The sequence below is a fragment of the Choloepus didactylus genome, chromosome 27 (genome assembly GCF_015220235.1).
Source record: "Choloepus didactylus isolate mChoDid1 chromosome 27, mChoDid1.pri, whole genome shotgun sequence".
Classification (NCBI taxonomy): domain Eukaryota; kingdom Metazoa; phylum Chordata; class Mammalia; order Pilosa; family Megalonychidae; genus Choloepus; species Choloepus didactylus.
The window spans coordinates 10,167,076-10,188,847 of record NC_051333.1 but is presented as its reverse complement, the minus strand read 5'-3'; the positions used below and the strand labels follow the sequence as shown (position 1 = coordinate 10,188,847).

The window sequence follows — 21,772 nt, the reverse complement described above, 5'->3', positions numbered from 1 at the left end:
GGGGCTGCCCTGGACTGTTCCAAATTTGCCAACCAAATAAGTGAGAGACAGGATCTCATGCTCATTTAGCTTTGCATTTATTCAAATCTTGAACGAGGTAGGAGAGTGGTGACGCCCTGGTTAAGAGCTGGCTTGCAGCCCTGGGGTCCTGGGTCCAAATCTGGTTGTTCCTGTTTGCCAGCAGGGAGCTGGGACTGAATACTGACCCCTCGAGGCATGTTTCCTCGTCTATAAAATGGGGAGCAATAATAAGCGCTATCTTCTCCATTTTATTTGAGGCTTTAATGGGGCTATATTTTTTTAAAATGCTTAGTTGAGGAAATTAATCTTTGGTCTGTCATATTTGAAGCAAATGTGCTCCCAGTCAGTTGTTTGTCTTTTGACTTTGTGGATTTTTTTCATTCTGTGGATTTAGAGTACTTGATACATTGTCTTATATAAATGTTGTTGGCTTTTTGTTCATATTTTCTTTGTTCTGTACATTTCTGGTTGAAATCTGTGTCAGTCAGCATGCTATGCATATAATATATGTACAGTTGTATTACACATATTATATATGTACTATGTGTGTGTGTGTATATATATCTATATCTATCTATCATCTATCTATTGAGAGAGAGAGACACACACACAGAGATATTTATTGCAAGGGATCGGTTTACACGATGGGAGCTGGCTAAGCAAGTCCGAAATCTGTAGGGCAGGCCACCAGGAAGAACAAGCTGGAAACTCTAGGGCTGGAGCTGACACTACATCCACAGACGGAATTTCTTCTTCTAAGAAACTTAAGTTTTCCTCCTAAGGCCTTTCAACTGATTAGACCAAGCCCACCTAGGTTATCTAGGACAATCTCCCTTATTCAAAGTCAATTGACTGTGTTGCACGTTGTATCTATAACCACATCTACAACATACCTTCACAGCAACATCTGGATTAGTGTTTGATAAGATCACTGAGTACTATACGTTAGCCAAATTGACACATAACCATCACAAGATGTTCTGCCAGATTATTCTGCTTACCTTTTCCTTGATATGTGTGAGCTCTTTGAAACCTGAGGAAATTAATCTTTGGTCTGTTATAGTTGTGGTAAATGAGTTCCCAGTCTGTTGTTTGTCTTTTGACTTTGTGAATTTTTTTCAATCTGCAGATTTAAATGTTTATGTGGTCAGGTTTATTGATCTTTTCCTTTATGAATGCTCAGCTCTATGTCCTGCTTAAAAATGCTATCTGCTTCCAAAATTAAAAAGAATTCCACCCATGCTTTTATATAAAAGCTTCTTGATTTCATTTTCTTTACATTTACAACTTTGATCCACCTGGAAGGTATTTGGGGATAAGAAAGAAAGAGGTAGGGAACCCAAATTTATTCCTTTTCCCAATCAGCTACCAGTTTTCTAAACACCAGCTATGTTTAGAAAATCCCCTTTCTCCTCAACTGATTTAAAAATAAATAACACTGTGGTCAGAATCTAAATTCCCAGATGTATGCAGATCTATTTCTAGACTCACTAATCTGTCCCACCGGTTCATTGGCCGATCTCTTTGTCATGAATAAACTAGAGTGGTGTGGCAGCTTCATAAGCCATTTCATTACCTACTAGGGCTGATGTGCCCACGTTTATTTTCCTTTTCCAGAATATTCTGACCATCCTCAGAAGGTAGCAGATTTTAAATAGTTTGCTTTGTATAGCCAGGCTGTTGGATCAGTGAAACCAATTCAGACGCTTGCAAGTCAGGTATGGGGAACTGTATTCACCTTGAATCATTAACACCCTTGAAACTGAGCGCCTTCTCCTCCTAGACGTCTAATCCCAGGTTACAATCAGTGAGCCCTCTCCAATAGCCCCTCCTGGGCAGGGACTTGTTGCACCCTCTCCCTGGACTCCCCGCCCCCCCCACCAACTCTCTGTCTGAGCCCCCAGACCTTGAACTGAGTACGACATTCATTTCCTAGAGACATGAGCTCAAGTGTACAATTTTACGAGTGCACAATTGGGGTCTGAATTTTAAACAAACCTGTGTTGGGCTTCAACAGTCCTAACCCCCGGCACACAGGTCAGCAGTGAAGCGAGACACAGAGAGGACAGGAAACGGCTCCTTGAAAGACTGATGATCACACACAAAATCTCTGTGATTAAAAAAAAAAAAATTAAAAAAAAAAAAAAAAAAAATATCTGCAACTCGCCCCACTGGCGACTGTGGCTTTACTGTACAACATTGCAATGGTGTTGGCTGTTTTGTCATCAGTGCATAAAATTGTAAAGATGAAAACAAAAATACCATCCTGGTTACTTTTGTTAAACAACTTTATTAAGATGTAATCCGTACACCATACAATTCACTTATTCAAGTGTAAAACTCAATGGTTTTTAGTATGTTCACAGAGTTGTGCAACCATCACCACAGTCAATTTCAGAACATGTTCATCACCATGAAGAAAAACCCCATACCCCTTAGCTATCACCCCCATCTCACCATTCCTTCCAGCCTAAGGCAACCATTAATCTCCTTCTGTCTCTATAGATTGGTGTATTCTGTATATTTCATATAAATGGGATCACATAATATACGGTCTTTTGTAACTGGCTTCTTTCACTCAGTGTAATGTTTTCAAGATTCATGCATGACGTAGCATGAATCAGGACCTCATTTCTTTTTATGGCTGGATAGTATTCCATTGCCCCCTGGTTACTTTTTTTTCCCGTTTAAGTCATAAATATTTCAAAATGTGTATAAAAGAGGGATAGATTTATCAACATGCCACTTTTTCAGTCTCACAGATCTCCTTGCTTGAAAGAGCCTATGCTTGGGCTCTGCTGTCACCATCTTGAAGTTCCTAATAATCTGTATTTTTTTTTATTTTAAATTGTGCTAAAATATATATAACATAAAATCATTTAAACTACTTTAAATGAACAATTCTTTGACATTAAGTGCATTGACAATACTGTATAAGTTTCACCACTATTTCCTGATTATTTTCATCATCCCAAACAAAAACTCACACTCATTTACCAATAACTCCACATTCCCTCCTCCTGCCACCCCAGTAACCACTATTCTGCTTTCTGTCTCCATGAATTTTCTTATTCTATATATTTCATATAAAAGAAATCACGCAGTATTTGTCCTTTTGTGTCTGGCTTATTTTACTCGACATGATGTCTTCAAGGTTCATCCATGTTGTAGCATGTACCAGCACTTCACTTCTTTTTATGGCTGAATAATATTCCACTGTATGGATATACCACAACTTGAGTATCCATACATCTTTTGATGGGCACTTGGGTTGCTTCCACCTTTTGGCTATTGTAAATAATGCTGTGATGAACATTGGTGAACAAATATATATCTGAGTCCCTGCTTTCAATTCTTTTGGGTATACCCCCAGGAGTGGAATTCTCAGGTCACATGATAGAAACTGTATGTTTAACTTTCTGAGGAACCACCAAAATGTTTTTCACCGTGGCTGTGCCATTTTACATTTCCACCACAATGTATAAGCGTTCCTATTTCTCTGCATCCTTATCAGCACTGTTATTTTCAGTTTTTTTCAATTATGGCCTTCCTGGTGGGTATGAAGTAGTATCTCACTGTAGTTTTAATTTGTATTTCTTTAATGGTCAATAGTGTTGACTATGTTTTCATATAATTATTGGAGTAATATTTATTCAAATCCTTTTTTGACTAGACTATTTCTTTTTGTTCTTAAGTCACAGGATTTCTTTCTTTATTCTGGATATCAAGCCTTATCAGATGTATGGCTTCCAAATATTCTCTCCAGTTTGGCAGACTGTCTTTTTACTTTCTTGATAATGTCCTTCAATACACAAAAGTTTTTAATTTTGTTGAAGTCTGTTTTATCCATTTTTTTTCTTCTGTTGCTTGTGCTTTTGGTGTAAAATCTAACAATCCATTGCTTACCACAAGGTTTTCAAGATATTTTCCTATGGTTTCTTGTAAGAGTTTTATAGCATTAGCTCTTACATTGAAGCCATTAATCTATTTTGAATTAATTTTTATATATGTTGATTTGTATATGTATATTTTGAACATGTTGATTTTTGTATATGTTCATTCTTTTTTCATGTGGATTTCCAGTTGTCCCAGCACCATTTATTGAAGAGACAATTCTTTCCCTATTAAATGGACTTGGTTTCCTTGTTAAAAACCAACTGGCCATAGATGTATGGATTTATCACTGGACTCCCATTCTATTTCATTGGTCTGTATATCTATCCTTATGCCAGTACCACACTGCTTTAATTACTGAAGCTTTGTAGTAAGTTTTGAAATCAGGAAGTGTGCACTCTCCAACTTTGTTCTTTTTCAAGATTGTTCTGGCTATTTGAGGTCCCTTGTAATTCCATATGAATTTGAGGATTATCTCTTCCATGTCTGCAAAAAGGCTACTGGAATTTTTATAGATCACTTTAGGCAGTACTGACTTCTTGACAATATTAAGTCTTCCAATTGGTGAACACAGGATGTCTTTCCATTTATTTAGGTCTTCTTTAATTTCTTTCAGCAATGTTTTATGGCTTCCAGTGTAGTGTCTTTCATCTCCTTGACTAAATTCATTCCTAGATATTTTATTCTTTTAGCTGCTATTGTAAATGGAATTGTTTTCTTAATTTCCTTCTCAGATTGTTCATTACTGATGTGTAGAAACCCAACTGATTTCTGGGTTTTTATCTTGTATCCTGCAACTTCTTGCTGAACTGGCTTATTAGTTCTAGAATTTTTCTTGTGGATTCTTTGGGATATTCTATAAAAAGGATCATGTCATCTGTCAAAAGGGATAATTTGACTTCCTCCTGCTTTAGTTTCCTTGGTTGCTCAAGCAAATACCATGCAATGGGTTGGTTTAAACAATGACCTTTCTCTCTGTGTCTGTCTGAATTTCATTCTGCTTATAAAGGATTGTAGTAATAGGATTAAGAGCCATCCTGATTGAGTTGAGCCACACCTTAACCAAGTAACTTATCAAAAGTTCCTACTTACAATAGGCTCACACCCACAGGAATGGATTAAGCTTAAGTACATGTTTTTTCTGGGATACAGAGCTCCATTCTACCATTCTTCCCAATTTGGATGCTTTTAATTTCTTTCTCTTGCCTGATTGCTCTGGCTGGAACTTCTGATACAATGCTGAATAACAGCAGTGACAGTGGGTATCCTTGTCTTGTTCCTAATCTTAGGGGGAAAAATTTCAGTCTTTCACCATTAAGTATGATATTTATTGTGGGTTTTTCATACATGCCCTTTACATTGTTGAGGAAACCTACTTTTCTGAGGTTTTTTTTTTTTCAGTCAAGAATAGATGATGGATTTTGTCAAATGTCTTTTCTGCATTGATTGAAATGATAATTCTTTTTTGTGTTCTATTAATGTGGGGTATTACGCTAATTGATTTTCTTATGTTGAACCATCCTTGAATTCCTGGGATAAATCCTGCTTGATCAAAGGGTATAATTTCTTGCAGTGCGCTGTCGGATTCAGTTTGCTAGTATTTTGTTGAGGATTTTTGCATCTATATTCATAAGGGATATTGGTCTGTAGATTCCTTTTATTGTGGGATTTTTATCTGGCTTTGGTAATAGGGTAATGTTGGCCTCATAGAAGAAATTAAGAAGTGTTCCCTCCTCTTCAATTTTTTGGAAGAGTTTGTGCAGGATTGGTGTTAATTTTTCTTGGAATGTCTGATAAACTTCACCACTGTAGCCTTCTGGTCCTGGGTTTTTCTTTGTTGGAAGGTTTTTGATGACTGATTTAATCTCTTTCCTTGCTATTTGTCTTTTGAGATCTTCTATTTTTTCTTGAGTCAGTATGGGTAGTTTGTGTGTTTCTAGGAATTTATCCATTTCATCTAGTTATCCAGTTTGTTGGTGTAAATTTTTCATAGTATCCTCTTATGATCCTTTTTATTCCTGTGGAGTTGCTGGTAATGTCCCACAGATAATTTTATTTGTGTCCTCTGTTTTTTTTTTCTAGCTAAAAGTTTGTTGATTTTATTAATCTTTACAAAGAACTAACTTTTGGTTTCCTTGATTATTGTTTGTTTGTTTTAATTCTCTATTTCATTTATCTCCACTCTGGTCTTTGTTATTTCCTTCCTTCTGCTTGCTTTGGATTAGTTTGCTCTTTCTTCCTAGATTCTTCAGTTGTTAGGTTAAGTCTCTGATTTGAGGTCTTTCTCCTTTTTGAATATAAGCAATTAGAGCTATAAATTTCCCTCTTGGCACTGGCTTGTTAGCTTCTCTTTTATTAAGCAGCCATTAGGTTTGGACTATGGCCAGTACCCAACGAGTCTGTGACAGCCACCCCCGATGCTTAACTGAGCTGGACAGATGTGCTGTGTAGCCCCAGGACTCCTGGGTGCCGTTTTATAGGCCAGACTCACTCTGTGGAGAACCTTAGCACAGACTAGCACACTCTCAGTTCCAGAAAGTACAAATAAATAAGCAGAGAGGGACAGAGAAAATTACTGCATTATCCGTGCATGAACGAGGTAATCCAATCTCATTGACTAATGTTATTTGGTTGCTATTAAATGCCCATGTCGTATTTTTTTTTAATGTGGAGAAATACAAAAGAGCAAATGAAAAAGTATTTGGCTCATAATCCCACCACCCATGTAGAACCACCAAAGCAATGTTTTTTTATGAAGATATAAATAACACAGGCTCACTGGTGTTCAGTGAAAATAATAATTGTAATGGCCAAATATCAATAAAAACTCCAGAAAGTTGACATCAATTTACACATGCAAAATGAAGCTCACTTTTCCTAATACTTTGGCCAGTCACAAGAATCTAAAATATAAACAGTTTTTCCTATCAGATGAAAATTGCTCTTGTTTTGATTCACATGCATTTCAGTATGAGTGTGGTCAGCTTATTTTTCACACGATTTATTGACCATTTGTAACATTTTCCTGGTGATCCCTGCTCATATGCTTTGTCCATTTTTCTATTAGATTTTTCATAGAAAATTAGCTCTTTGCTGTGATATATATTGGGAATGTACTTTACAAGTGTATTTTTTGTCTTTTTCCTCATAGTGACATTTGTCATTTTTAAGTTGATGAATTAATTTTCCTCTTTTAATGGCACCTGGGTTTCATATCCTGCTTAGCAAGGTTTTTCTCAGTACAGAATGGTACACGAATTCACCTATATTTTCTTCTACAACTCTTGTAATTTTATTTTTCATATTGTATTCTTTGATTTAACCACAATTTATCTTTCATAAGGGAAACTAGCTCTCTTCCTTCCCCACTGATACACCACCACCTGTTTAAAAAAACTCTCTATTCCCACTGATTTGCAAAACCTTCTGTGTCCCAACTAAATCTCCCAGTCTATGTGAGTCTATTTCTGAACTTGCTTTTCTGTTCTACCGATCTGACTGTTATTGGAGATTCATAATCTAGTTTTCTAATATATTTTAACATCCCACAAGGCCCATCCTCCTCTGGATCTGTTGTAGAATTTTCCCGGCTCTTGTAGCAGTAAGGATTTTAAACCATTCACCCTGTATTCACATGAAATGCTCCAATTAAACAGATTCTAAGGTGCAGAGGAATAGTGGCAGGGGATTTTTGCTTCAGTGTTGAATGTTTAATGTATCTGACAACTGCTCACATTCTTTCCCACAAAGAAGTATTAGGAGACACCCCACATTTACAATAAGCACAAAATGATCTATAAGATCGAATTATCCTGGCAAAATTTGTTCCAGGATCACTCATAATTATCCCAGTGAAATTGGAGCAGGCAGACGGCAGATAGGAGGCCCGAGAAGCTTCTGCCATGTGCTCTGGCTCCCCTGCTTCTACAATTCTGCAAAAAAAAAGAGAGTCCGCTCAGGCTGGGATTTTAAAAATAAGCCAGGAATGTGGCAAATGGTTAAAAGTTGTTGGACCTGGGTATCTGGGTGGGAGGTATGTGACAGTTGTCTATATGGGATTTGTGTTATTTTTGCAACTGTCTTGTAAGTTTGTAATTATTTCAAAATTAAAAGTTTTTTTTAAAAAAAGCCAGTGCAAAACTATGCATTTCCTAATGCATGGCACATTTAATACAATTTCATATATATGTTTACATCTCAAAGGAGAATCTTCATTCAAAAACCTTTAGAAAAAACGGGTTATCCTGGCAATCTTAATCAATGTACTGGTGGTTATGGAATGCAAATACAGAGAAATATTGGGAGAAGAAATGGCCTATAAGGCCACCACCCTGATAACAGCCCTACTGATATTTTACAGAAGTAAAAAGAATTAATGTGCATGGTTAAAATGCAAAGGTACAAAAAAGGAACAAAATGAAAACAAAATAGATTATTCTCACCCACTCCCAACCTCCAGTTCCTTTCCCCAAAGACAAAGCTCTGTTTAAAACATTTTCTGTTTTCCTTCTAGAAAAAAAAATTATGCAACAATATTCATAGAAAAATTATACACACATGAGCATATGTTCATCTCTCTCCACATATCTATATCAACCTGTCCATCTGTTATCTATCTAATGTCATTTTTTTTTTCACAAAAGGAGTTAATACCATGTACATGAATTTATATCTTGTTTATTTTATTTCATGTGACTTGGAAACCTCTGCTAGTACAAATAGCCTATGGGTGTTTGAGAACCAATGCTGCAATAAGCATATACTCCACACAGATTTTGAGTTTATTTGTAAGGTAAACAATGAACAATATGCTTATGGGGATCAAAGAGCATGCACATTTTAGATTTTTGTGGATATTGCAAAATTATCCTTCTGCAAGGTTACATCAATTCATAGACTTGCCTATCATTTAAGAAAGGACAAAGTATTTGCCCACATCCATGACACAGTAAAGATTATTAAACTTAAAAATTTTCTGTGCCAATCTGATGGATTAAAAATGGTACTTGATTCTTTGTTTGCATTTCTTTAAGAATTGTATCAAACACATTTTTGTAGCTATTTTCAGTGAATTTCCTCTTTATATTCTTTGCCCATTTTTCTATAGTAGTGTTTTTTCTCTTATTGTTTTTTTAAATGAGTTTTTTAGAAATTAAGGAAATTAACACATCGCCTGCTTCATGTATAGTTTTTTCACCTTGGCATTTGCTTTTTCTCTTAACAGCTGTTCATTTGTTGTTTTTGTGTGTTGGCTTTTACTTATATTTATGGAAGCCTTTCTTCTTCTTTGCTTGTTGTACTTATTTTGTTTTTGCCACACAGAAGCGTTACATTTATTTGTAGTAAAATGCATCACTGTTTTCCTTGATGCCTCTGCATTTTTATCGTGCTTAGAGATGCCTTCTCCTCTCAAGATCATAAATAAATTCACCCCAGGCTTTTCTCTGGAGGTTTTGGGGTTTATTTTTTTCCTCAAGTTTAAATCATTGCTCACTCTAGGATTTACTTTATTGTAAGAAATGAGATTAGGATCCAGCTCTCTCTCTATATTTTTTCCCAAACATTAAACTTCCCCAACATCACTTAGTGATGTTTTATGTCTTTTTATCACAGATCTTTTTCACTCTACCATGAGAATTCATTTTAATATCTGGCAGATCTAATTGCCTTCTTATTTCACTTCATTTAGAATCATTCTAGCTAAATTTATAAGGAAATATTTTTAAACCCTGGGGCAACCAGGAAATGGTAAAAGCTTGAGGGTAGGCAAAGGATCTGAGCAGAAATTTCTCCAAAGAAGATACACAAATGGACATGAAGCACATGAAAAGATGCATAATATCATTAGCCACTAGGGAAATGCAAAACCACAGTGAGATACCACTTCATACCCACTAGAGTGGTAGAGTCAAAAAAAATAACAACAAGCATTGGTGAGGATGTGGAGAAACTGAACCCTTGTACACTGTATACGGGAATGTAAAATGCTATAGCTGCTTTGAAAAACAGTCTGGCGGTTCCTTAAATGGTTATACACAGAGTTACCACATTACCAGCAATTCCACTCCTAAGTAGATACCCAAGGGAAATGAAAATATATATCTATAAATTACTTGTACACAAATGTTCATACCAGCATCATTCATAGTAGCAAAAAAGTGGAAACAACCCAAATGTCCATCAACTGATGAATGAATAAAGAAAATGTGGCAATCCATACAGTGGAATATTATTCAGCCATAAAAATGAATGACATTCTGATACATGCTACAACATGGATGAAGCTTGAAGACATTAGGCTGAGTAAAAGAAGCCAGTCACGAAAGACCACGTATTGAATGATTCCATCTATATGAAATGTCTAGAATAGGCAAATCCGTGGAGACAGAAGGTAGATTAGTGATTGCCAGGGGCTGGAGGAAGGTTGGTTGGGTGGGGGAATGGGGAGGGACTACTAGTGGGTACAGGGTTTCTTGTTGGGGTGATGGATACGCAGAGCTCCATTTTATCGTTATTCTTTACACTCTTGAATATTTAGGATATGTTTCACAATAAAATTTTTAATAAATAACTTATAAAACTAAACCTCTGCTGATCTCTGGGAGACACCATGGAATAAGGGTTAGCAAATGATAGTTTGGGCCAAATCCAGCCTATAGCCTGTCTTTGCAAATAAAGTTTTGTTGGGACATAACCACACCCCTTCTGTCTTTGGAAGAGTTGAGTAGTTTTGGTGCACAAAGGCTAAAGGATTGACCATCTGGTCCTTCATGGAAAAAATTCACCTGCTTATGGCATAGAATGTACCTCAGGGTCATCCCCCCCAGGGACCAGGAAGGGCATGTCTCCTCAACACTTCCCATCCTTGGCTGAGGGATGGAGAAATTGTTTTCTCATATCTGATGGACAAATGAGATAATCTGGGAGTGCCAGTTAACGTGATTTGGGCTTAAACAGCACATTCGAATGATGCTTTGCTTTTTACTTCTACTTTTAATATATTCCCCCCAATTCCCCTGCAGGCAACCCCTCTCCCCACCTCCAGCCTCGCAACCTCTAAACTGGTCTCCATCCTGATAGTTTTGCCCTCTCCAGAGTGTTGTATAAACAAAGCATACAGCATGTAGCCTTTTGAGACTGGCTCCTTTCACATAGTGTAGTGGGTTGAATGACACCCTCCAAAAAGATGTGCTCCTCAAGCCCACCCTGATTCAATTTGGCCTCACCTAAAGATCTTTGAAGCTCCTATTCACAAATGAATACACACCTTAACTAAAAATAGTATCTTCCAAGGTCCTATTTACAAATGATTCACACCCACAGGAATGTGGATTAAGAATTGAACACATCTTCTGCAGGGGACATGATTCCATCTCCAACTAGGAGCCTCAGGAAACTCATACACCTAGCAAATAACAGCTTTTGTTTTAAAGAAAACTTTGTCTTGACATCGACATACACGCAAAGAAGTGCTCACATCCCACGTAGCACCTTGATGAATTTCCTTAAACTTGATGAATTTCTTTAAACTGAACACACCTGTCGGACTAGCACCCAAATCAAGAACCACCACCCCCCCCCCAAAGACCCCTCGTGCCCCCTTCCAGTCTCTCATCCCTTCTTAAGGTTAACCAGCATTCTGACTTCTAACTTGAATGTCATATAAATGAAATCACACCGCACTTGCTCCTTTGTGTCTGGCTGGTTTTCCTTCAATGTTACATTTGTGAGATTCCTCCATGCTGGGGCTTGTGGTTGTCGTTTGCTTGTCTCATCTCTGTACAGTTTTCCCTTGTGCGAACAAACGCATGATGGTTGTATGGTTCATTATACTATTTGGTCTACTTTTGTGTAAATTCAAAATTCCTCCCAAACAGACCAAGGGACAACTCACAGCTGTCCTCACAGCTCTCATTTCATGCCTTAAATACTGCCCCATCTCCTTGGCTAGTCCTACTGAAACGTTCCTTTCAGTGAACATCCAACTGACGGTGAAACCTTAGTCTCCCTGTGGGAGTTTCTGATTTTGCTAGCATTCATTCCTTAGCAAACACTTAGACCTAAGTCTCACCATGTGCCAGCCCTAGCTTTAAGAACTGCACATCTGTATCAGCTGACGGAGACCTGGTGAGGACCCATGACATTGATGTATGATAAGCCCCTTTTTATAGATGAGAAAACTGAGAGGAAATGACTTGGCCAAGGCCACCTGGCCAGAGCATGCAACTGGGATTCAAACTCATGCAGGTTGGCATGATGGACCCCAGCCCTCCACTACCATATGCTGTTTCCCTTCACCAGCCCATATCCTGGGGCTTACCCTTTAAGGTCTTCAAACCTCCACTCCCAGCTGGAGCACTAAAGATCTGTCCTGAACTTCTAGAGGGATCATCTGTCATCTCCTTTGCCTTCTCTGCATTCCTTCCTCTTGGAAACCACCCCCTCCCTTCTTCCAGTTAAGTCTGGAGGCATCAGCTGTCAGTTAAGGGGCATGTGACCAGGGCAGGCCAATCAGGTACTACTCTGGTTCAAGGCTAAGCGTCTAATCCAGAGTGGGCCATCCAGAATCTTCCCTGGGACTTCAGCTGGAACTATCAGGAAATGCATCCATGTTTATTGGGAGCTATAAGGATTCAACAGCTTTGCCCTGCTGGCAACTACCTTTGTCAGGGTGGCCTGAGAATGAAATGAGAAGCAGGGCTGAAAGAGGCAGTGTGATGGTTAGGTTCATGTATCAACTTGGCCAGGTGATGATACCCAGGTGTCTGGTCAAGCAAGCACTGGCCTAACTGTTGATTCGAGGACATTTGTGGCTGGGTAATAAACCAACAGGCTGGTTTATTAAATTATCAGTCAATTGGCTGCAGCTGTGACTGATGACGTCAATGAAGGGTGTGTCTTCCACAATGAGAAAATGCAATCAGCTGGATTTAATCCAATCAGTTGAAGACTTTTAAGGGAGACAGACAAAGGACCTTCACTTCTTCTTCAACTGACCAGCAAAGCATTTCCTGAGGAGATCGTCAAAGTTGCCAGTTTGTTTCCTGAGTTCACTGAATATCTTCATTGGAGTTGCCAGTTTGCTGCCTGCCCTATGGAATTTGGACTCGTGCATACCCACAGTTGCATGAGACACTTTTGTAAATCTTATATTTATAGATATCTCCCATTGATTTTGTTTCCCTAACTAACACAGGCAGGATGCCTGATTCATGAGGCTTTACTTTGAGCAGCTGGATACAGACATACCTGAAGCCATTAGCCCTGACATTTCACTAATATAAGCCAATAAATCCCTCTTCAGCTTCAGGCAGAAGTGAGGTTTCTGACACTTTGCAGTTGATGGAATACAGAATGATTTCCAAGATATATTGTTAAGTCGAAGAGCAAAGTTGAGGAAAAGATGTGCGGAAAAATAGGGTGAGGAATGTTTGTAAATGTTTTAAGTGTCTTATATACATGGAACATGTCCAGAGAGATACAAAAGGTTGCCTCTGGGGAGGATGACTAGGAATCTGGGGTGGAAAGGTGATTTCATTTTCACTGTATTCCCTTTTATATTCTCATTAATCAGGACTATTTCAGGTGTGAAATAAAACAACTGAAACTGCCATTAGCAAAAAGAAAGAAAAAAGAAAAGAAAGAAAGGAAAAGACAGACAGGAGGGAAGGAAGGAGGGAAGGAAGAAAGGAAGGGCAGAAGGAAAGAAGAAAAATAAGGTATTTATTGATTCATGTAACAAAAAATTCCAAGAGTTCTGGCTTTCAGACACGGCTGGACCCAGGCTCTCGTATAATATAAACAATATATTTTCTTTTTCTCTCTTCTGGTTCTGCTTTTCTCTATACAGCCTTGGGCTCAGAAAGTCTACCCTCTTCGGCCTCATCTCCTAGTGTTTTCCCTTCTTCTCACACTATACCAACCACACTGGTCTCCAACACACCAAATTCCTGCTTCAGGGCCTTTGTACTTCCTGCTCATGTGGTGACAAGAAGGCCTCCATCTTGTAAGCATTAGGCTTAGCATTACAACCTACTGGTATAGAACTTTAGGAGAAAGAGACTGTTTTGCTCCCAAGAGTTCCAGCAAAAAATCTCAAGAGTCCCACTGAGCCACTCACTGGGACATATGGAATGCAATGCTCTGATTGGCTGGGCCTGAGTCATGTGACATCCCTCGAACTTGTAGGGTGATGCTGTCAGAGGGGAGGACTGAGGCAGGCAGTGGCTGTTCTCCAGGGGAAAATGGGGCTATGTCCAGAAGAGAAGGGAACGGATACAAGAAGCTTCCACTAGGCTGTGGTTTAATTTTTAAAAGAACATATACACATGGTACTTTTTAAGTTTAAAAAGCAGCGAACTCAAAAAATAATCAAATATCATAAGGGCAAATCCAAATGAAAAATAAGAAGAAAGTTTAATTCTCCCCATTAGAAAAAAAAAATAAGGACACCCCCCTACCCAAACACACACCCTTTTCTTACAGCACTTACTTTAGAAAACTTTAAAGTTCTTTCTCTGCCTTTTTGAAATGTATGTAAACCTTAAAAGCTAAATAAGCGTCTTGCCAGCTTTACAAACCCAGGTGTGTTTCTCTCAAGAACCAGGGAGTCGCCTCTTTAAAATGTGGTCATCCAGGAAGATAGCGCTCCTGGCTCCCAGTTTCCGTGGGAGGGTGGGAGCCTAAATCCCACAGGCACCTGGCTCCAAGTTGCAAACCTACTTCCTGCCATAAAAAATGAGAAATTTATTTTTCTTTTGGATAAACGCAATGAGTAAACACAGGTGGCCACCCCAGTTACCAGGTGAATTTAGGATGAACTACGTGTGACAAACGGTGCTGTCAAGTCCTCTTGAGAACTAGTAATTGTTCATCTTGAGAACATACATGAAATGGGTTGCGCCTCTCTGGCTACATAAAAGAGATTTTTTTTTTTTTCTGTTTTTGCAGAATCCTTACAGGATTGCTTGTGATACACATTACATTCTGGTTTAATGTTTGTTCAATAATAAAACTGTTTTCTTTCTTTTCTACCTTTTATCTGGGTTGGCAAAGGATTCTGTTTTTAGCTAATTTCCCCAACAATATACATAGTACAACACACACAAATCTCAAAAACATGTTGAGAGAAAGAAGACACATACCAAAAACTACATCCTGCATGATTCCATTGATATACAAAACTAAGCTATGGTGGCAAAAAAAAAAAAAAAAAAAAAAATCCTTACAATGGTTACCTCTGAGTGGTGGGGCCAAGAATTGACCGAGAAGGGGCAAGAGGGAACTTTCTGGGATGTTGACATTGCTTTGAATTCTGTGAGGGATGCATGCAAAAATTCATCAAATGGGGGATGCAAAATGAAACAAAATAAAGTTTCAGTGGCTGAGAGATTTCAAATGGAGTCGAGAGGTCACTCTGGTGGACATTCTTACGTACTATATAGATAACCCTTTTTAGATTTCAATGTATTGGAACAGCTAGAAGTAAATATCTGAAACTATCAAACTGCATACCCAGTAGACTTGACTCTAGAAGACAATTGTATAACAATGTAGCTTACATGGGGTGACAGTGTGATTGTGGAAACCTTGTGTGTCACACTCCCTTTATCCAGTGTATGGATGGATGAGTAGAAAAATGGGTACAAAAACTAAATGAAAAATAGGGTGGGGGGGATGTTTTGGGTGTTCTTTCTTACTTTTATTTTTTATTCTTATTTTTACTTTTTCTGGTACAAGGAAAATGTTCAAAAATAGACTGGGGTGATGAACGCACAACTGTATGATGGTACTGTGAACAACTGATTGTACACTTTGGATGACTGTATGGTATGTGAATATATCTCAATAAAATGGAATTTTAAAAAATTCATCAAACTTTTTAAGATTTAAGATTTGTGCAGTTCCCTGTATATAAAATATTTTACCTAAAATTGAAAAATAGATGAGTGAATAAATGGATAAGTATATCGATGTAATCCACTTCTTTCTTCTTGAACTACCCCCTACTCACTTTCTCTAGAACCTTCCCACTCTGGTCCAGCCACAATCACCTCCCAACTGAACTATTGCAGGATGCTTTTCTCGGGGCTGCCAGGCTCCCCCCTCACCTTCTGTATTTTGCTCCCCATCAGCAGCCAAAAGGAGCCTGTTAAAACCTAAGTCAGATCACAGCCCCCTGTTTAGAACCCTTCCGTGGCCCCCAGCCCCCCTAACCTCCCTGACCTCATCTGGCTCCCTTCAAGCTGGCTGCTCCCTCTTCCCCAGGCAGCTGCTTGTTTCTCTCCCTTGCCTCCTTCAGGTGTGCTCAAACACCACCTCCTCAGAGAAGCCCTCCGTGACCACCATATAAAATAAACTCCCCACATTCACCTTGACATTCTCCTACTTTAGTTTCACCACAGTACTCACACCTCCTAAATATCATAAATCTATGTCTGGTCTGTTTCCCCACTGGATCTGTCTTGTTCCTGGCTGCATCCCTGATACCTGCAACAGCACCTGGCACCTGGCAGATGGTCCATAAATCTTGGTTGAACGAATGCATGGACGAGTGTCATGGGAACTGGAAGCTTTGCCTCACCCCCGGTAGTGTGCACAGGTGTGCCTCAGCTTCCCTCCATCACTCTGTCTGTGCCTTGCTCCTAGGCACACCCCTGGACAAAATGCCACTCCAACTTCCCTGCACCCCACCATTCCCATCTGCGGATTTCTCCCCACATGGGTGTAATAAACGAAATGAATACATATGTGGGTAGTTCTTGAAGATCTTGGCCAAATATGGCTTTTCCCAATGTTGGAGCAGAGGGGGGCAAATGACCCAACAAATAGCCCTTTTACTCCGGGTTCGTTCATGCACTCCAGTTCCTAATTAGTCCCACCCACCCCCCACACCCCCCACAGCCTCAAATATCAACTTCCAGTTTGGGTTCTTTTGCATCTCTCCTCCCTGACAATCCCCACCCACCTTTCATGAAAACCCAGCCTTGGCCCCTAAAGAAGCCTCCCTTTTCCCCCCAAGTCCATCTGGCACTCCAACCTGTATGTGCCTTCAAATTCTCTGGATTTCTCCAGATTCCCAGGCACAACCCCTAGTTCTCCTGATTCAGTAGACAGGGCCAGGAAACAGCATTTTAAACAGATTCCTGGTGATTTCCACACCAAGAGGCCACCCTGGTTCAGGAGTCCCTAGCTAAGGAGGCACTCGGACAAAAGAACATTTTTAGCCAAAAGACCTCAGCTTTTGTCTAGGGGAAGGGGGGAGTGGTTTTCACCTTCTACTTAGTTGCTTTAAAAAAAACACTATCACTTTTCTGTATATATATTTCACAATAAGGAAATAACTGAAACTGTGGAACTACAACCCATAACATTTTTTGAAATTTGCTCTATAACTACTTGTTAACTCATACTTTAAAAGTTATCCCCTTTCTGGATGTATATATACATATTTTTCACAATAAAAATATATATATATATATATATTTCACAATAAAAAAGGTAAAAAAAAACAAAACCAAACAAACAAAACCTAGCACTTTCGGGTAATTCACACCCCAGTTACCCCTTCCAGAAACTTCTGCAAAGCCCCCAAACTCCATGGGAGAGCCTTTCACACTGGAGGAAGCCCACAGCAAGACAGAGGTTTCAAAGGCTGCTGCTTTCATGGAAAACTGACAACCCCCAGCAGGTCTCCAGGTCTGACATCCACCAGGGGCTGGCTGGGTGTTACTGTTCAGCAGGAAAACCCTTTCCCAAATTAAATAGTCCATGCAATCTCAACCTCAAAAAGAGACTAAACAGACATTTAACTTGCTAAATTTTATTTTATGCAACACGTTTACACTTACTGATCAAGGTGTCAAACTGTTAACACAATGAAGTCCTAGTGGCCCCGACTTTGAAATTAGGAGCTGGACAACTGTAGGCTTCTCATCTTGGGGGGTGCAATTTACTCCCGCACTGTTTTGCACAGGCCCAAGGAGAAACTCAGTGCATGCTGACGAGTAGCAAATGGAAACTATTTTCTTTCTTTCTCCATCATCAGCTAAATTCATCCAGGATTTTGAAAGGAGTTCACCAGAAATTTCCGTTTCAAATATGGATCACTAACAACATCTAACAACTATTCACATTCTTGATCACAGAAGATGAGGTCAGAAAAGAGATGCCCCAAACTTGCAAGGGCCAAAACTCACTACACTAGATTATTATTACTGTGTGCTATACTAATACACTTAATTGCTAATTTGCTATTACAACACTGAAAACTGCGGTTTTCACAAAAATATGTGAATTAGAAAGATAAAACTTGCGTTCACAGTGTTACATTACAGAACATGCACAGGACTGAATTTCTTCCACTTCTAACATTCCTCTCAAAGTCACATTTACAAGAAAAGCAATTACATTAGTAAAGGGGTGGCAGAGACAACTAACTTGGGACCTTACAAAACCAGGTTAAGCCTATGAACACAAAGTAATATCCTGATAGTCTCCGACATGGTATTATTTGGTTTAGACATACTCAAGTGGTCGTCTTTCACAGTTTTGTAAAAAAAAGTGTGAAAAAAAAATAGATTCAGATTAAATCTTTGTGGAAGCCTTGGGGTTCCCTGGGATGCAGTCTGAAAACCACTGATCTTGGTTAACCTGACTCCCCCCCTACACACACACACACACACACACACACTGACTCCCCCCCTACACACACACACACACACACACACAACATGGTATTCTGGTCTGATTTAGTGTGCCTATTCAGAGAACAGAAATTGATAAAATTTTTCAAGGATTTTTTTTTCCCTCTTACCATAGTGTCAGAAGTGGTTTTCAGCCTCAAAGATGATGAGAGCTTAGCAGCACTGAATAAAATTAGAGTACTTCCTACCAATCACTGCTTCCTGAGGGCTTTATCTCAAATGAGAATTAAAGTACCATTTTTATTAATGGATCTAAAACCCAATACCACAAAGCTAACCAATCATTCTTTCCCCCCAAAACTAAATTTTGATGCTTCACCACTCTCTGGTATGATAAGTGGAGAATGGAACCTGACAAATGGGAGAAGCAAGGAAACTAGGTCTACAAAGAAGGTCCTGGCTTAACTTACCCACTGGTTGAGGAACTGAGAAAGTGGAAATTAGAAAACTGCCACCTTACTTTTCAAAACACCAGTGCCTTCTTAGGTCTTCTGCCCACCCTGAAGAGGAAGTAGGGAGTGCGGTAGAAAAGGCAAACATAGGCGAGCCTAACAGTGACCCTGCCCAGGAATAAAGGTGAACGTTCTAGAATTTGCCAAACTAGCTTGGTTTGTTCCCAACTTAACTTCTTCCTTGCTCTTCTTTCAACTCTTCAGGTATGCACGGTGCTTGAAATCAGTTTTCTGGATTCTGTGAATAAATTAGGACAACTCAAGAAGGGAAGCAGGGAGAAGTCTCACTTGGAAATTTTTTTACTTGCTAGGATCTTCTGGGTCCCCAAACATTTCAGAAAACACTCCCCGTACACACCTAAAAGGCATATTCCCAGCAAACAGCATAATCCCTTGTATATTATAAAATAACAGAAACCACTAGATTCTGATCAAGGGGGAATGGGTCAGACAGAGCAGCAGAATGACCCGAGATTCCACAGCGAAGCCCATCCATAAAAGGGTCACTTTGCCGCCTCCTACCCCCCACCCCCCACCCTGGGGTCCCCAATGTCGGCTTCAGGGATTCCTAGGAGGGAGGTCATGGCTCTGGCCTTCTAAAACCTCAACTGGTCTGTGAGCCCCCTCCTTCGATGCACTGGGGCTCTCCTCGCCACCCCTCTGACAGCCCCCCATTTGCCAGTCCTGCTCCTCCCACCCACACGGCCCCCTCGCGGACACATTCCAAATCACTTCGGTTCTGACTCTCACCGTTGGAGGCGTGAGGAGAGCATTCGGGCTTGGTCTTGGGACCCCGCGACATGGCGGGTGGCGCTTGGGTGGGTTTGGGGCCTCTTGGGGCCCTCTGGACGGACGCGGTCTTCCTCGAGCCTGGCCCTTTCTTCGGAATTGCCGGCTTCTTCTTGGGGTCTCCCGAATTGACCAGGACATAGGAGACGGGGCCCAGGCTCACCCTCTTCCTCTTCCTCCCGGGGGCGAGGCTCTTGGCCGCGCTCTTCCTCTTGGGCGGGCCCTCGCGGCCGCCATCAGGATCTGACTCCGAGGCGCTGCCGGGGCCCGCGGCTTCGCCCTGGGCCGGGGCTCTGCGGAGCTTCCGAGCACATTTCGCTGCTGGCTTCTTTGAGGCCGGCTCCTCCTGCTTCACGCGGGGCTTTTTGGGGCTCCTGATGTTTTCTGGGATCTCCATACTTTCAGCATCATCAGCCTCAAGATCCTCTAAGTAGGTGGAGGCGTCGGGGCCGCTGCCTTTGTTTTTTCTCCAGGACACTGGCTCCTGCCTGGGGGTTTTGTTCTGCCTCTTCCTTCTGGAGGGGGTCCTGGCCCTCACCTGACGAACCAAGGGCTTGGGAGGGTCTCCCTCCTCTTCCGTGTCGCTCCAGCGGTTGGGGCTCTCCATCTTCAGGACAGAGCGCACGTCCGCGGCCTGCCCCGGCTCCTCCTTGATCTTCTTAGGCTTCCTCTCTGCTGCTAAGGCCGCGGCCGCTACCTCCGCAGCCTCCAGAGCCCTCGCTTCCTCCCGCTGGCGCAGCTCGGCATCCAGGTGACAGATGACTTGCACGACCGTCCCCAGGAGCAGGCCCAGAGTTTCGGCCCAGCTGTCTGAGGGCCGATTCGGGTTCTGGGGCTGTGGGGGGCGGTGGAGCTGCAGCAGGCGGACCACATCCTCCACAGTGCGCCCCTCGCTTTCCAGGAACTCATTTAGGTTTTTCAGAAACTCGGCGTCCTGGGTGGGGTCTCGACAGACCACCCTCCAGGAACCCCCCTTTCCTGGAAATTGCCGGGGTATGGTGCTCAGATTCATGCCCTCGCCAAGCTCAATGAGGACAGCTTTGGCATTCTCTGCCCTCAGAAAGATCTTGTTGAGGACCTGGTACGGGCCCAGCGGGGAGAAGACCTCCCGCAAGGTCTCCTCGATTTCGTCTTGGCCACAGTCCTCTGGAATGCCCGTGACCAACAGCGACCTGTGGATATCCACATCCATCCCCCGGCACCAATCTTCCAGAAGGTTCATCGCCATGGCTGCAGACCCTGGCGGCTCTAATCGCGTGGGAACGAGACCAGGAGTTGGACGCGGACTGCCGCAGTTCCCAAATATGAATCCTGGGAAAATCACACGAGAGTGGGGTCAGATTCCCACGAAGACCGCGGGTCTCCGAGATCCTAGCTCCGCCCCCTCTGCGACTTGCCTGCGGGAGGCCTCGCCCTCTCCCAAGACCCCCTCCCCAAATCCGCCCGGAAGCGCCCGGGGGGCTTACACGTATCCAGGAGTCTGCGGGGAAACGCTCTCGGCTCCTCCCCGGGGCCTAGATCTCTGCAGGATCCGCGGGAATTTGCCAGCCCCACCTCCGACCGCCCAGCCCGGGCTCAGGCTGCCCCGGCAGTACTATGCCACGCGGAGGTGGCCGAGGGAGGGCGGCGTCCCCCTCAGCGCCGGGCCGCCCGCGCCCGCCACGCGGTGACCGCCTCGATCCCCACCGCTCCGCGGAGCTCAGGCCGGCGTCGCAGCGCGCGCCTGCGCACTACCTCCCGCGCCACCGCGCCGCTCCCGCGGTCTCCACGGCAACCGGCCTTAGCTCGTTACAACTGCGCGTCGCGTTCATGTGCGCACCTAACACGGAGTTAGGATGTTTCCCCATTGACCTTCCAGGCCAGGGCTCCCTCACCTCTGTGACTGCACCAACTAGCCTTCCTGTCTTCTAC

At 41.6% G+C, this 21,772-nt stretch overlaps 1 protein-coding gene across 1 annotated transcript; it reads right to left on the bottom strand.

The window, feature by feature from the left end:
- Window positions 1-17,717: 17,717 nt before the first annotated feature.
- Window positions 17,718-21,565, bottom strand: LOC119521391 (paraneoplastic antigen-like protein 8A). Its single transcript, XM_037819602.1, has 3 exons — window positions 21,328-21,565; window positions 19,823-21,172; window positions 17,718-19,310 (listed from the first exon to the last, which is right to left on the bottom strand). The coding sequence occupies exons 2-3, from the start codon at window positions 21,087-21,089 to the stop codon at window positions 19,273-19,275; spliced, it is 1,305 nt and encodes a 434-aa protein (XP_037675530.1). The 5' UTR covers window positions 21,090-21,172; window positions 21,328-21,565; the 3' UTR covers window positions 17,718-19,272.
- Window positions 21,566-21,772: the final 207 nt, after the last annotated feature.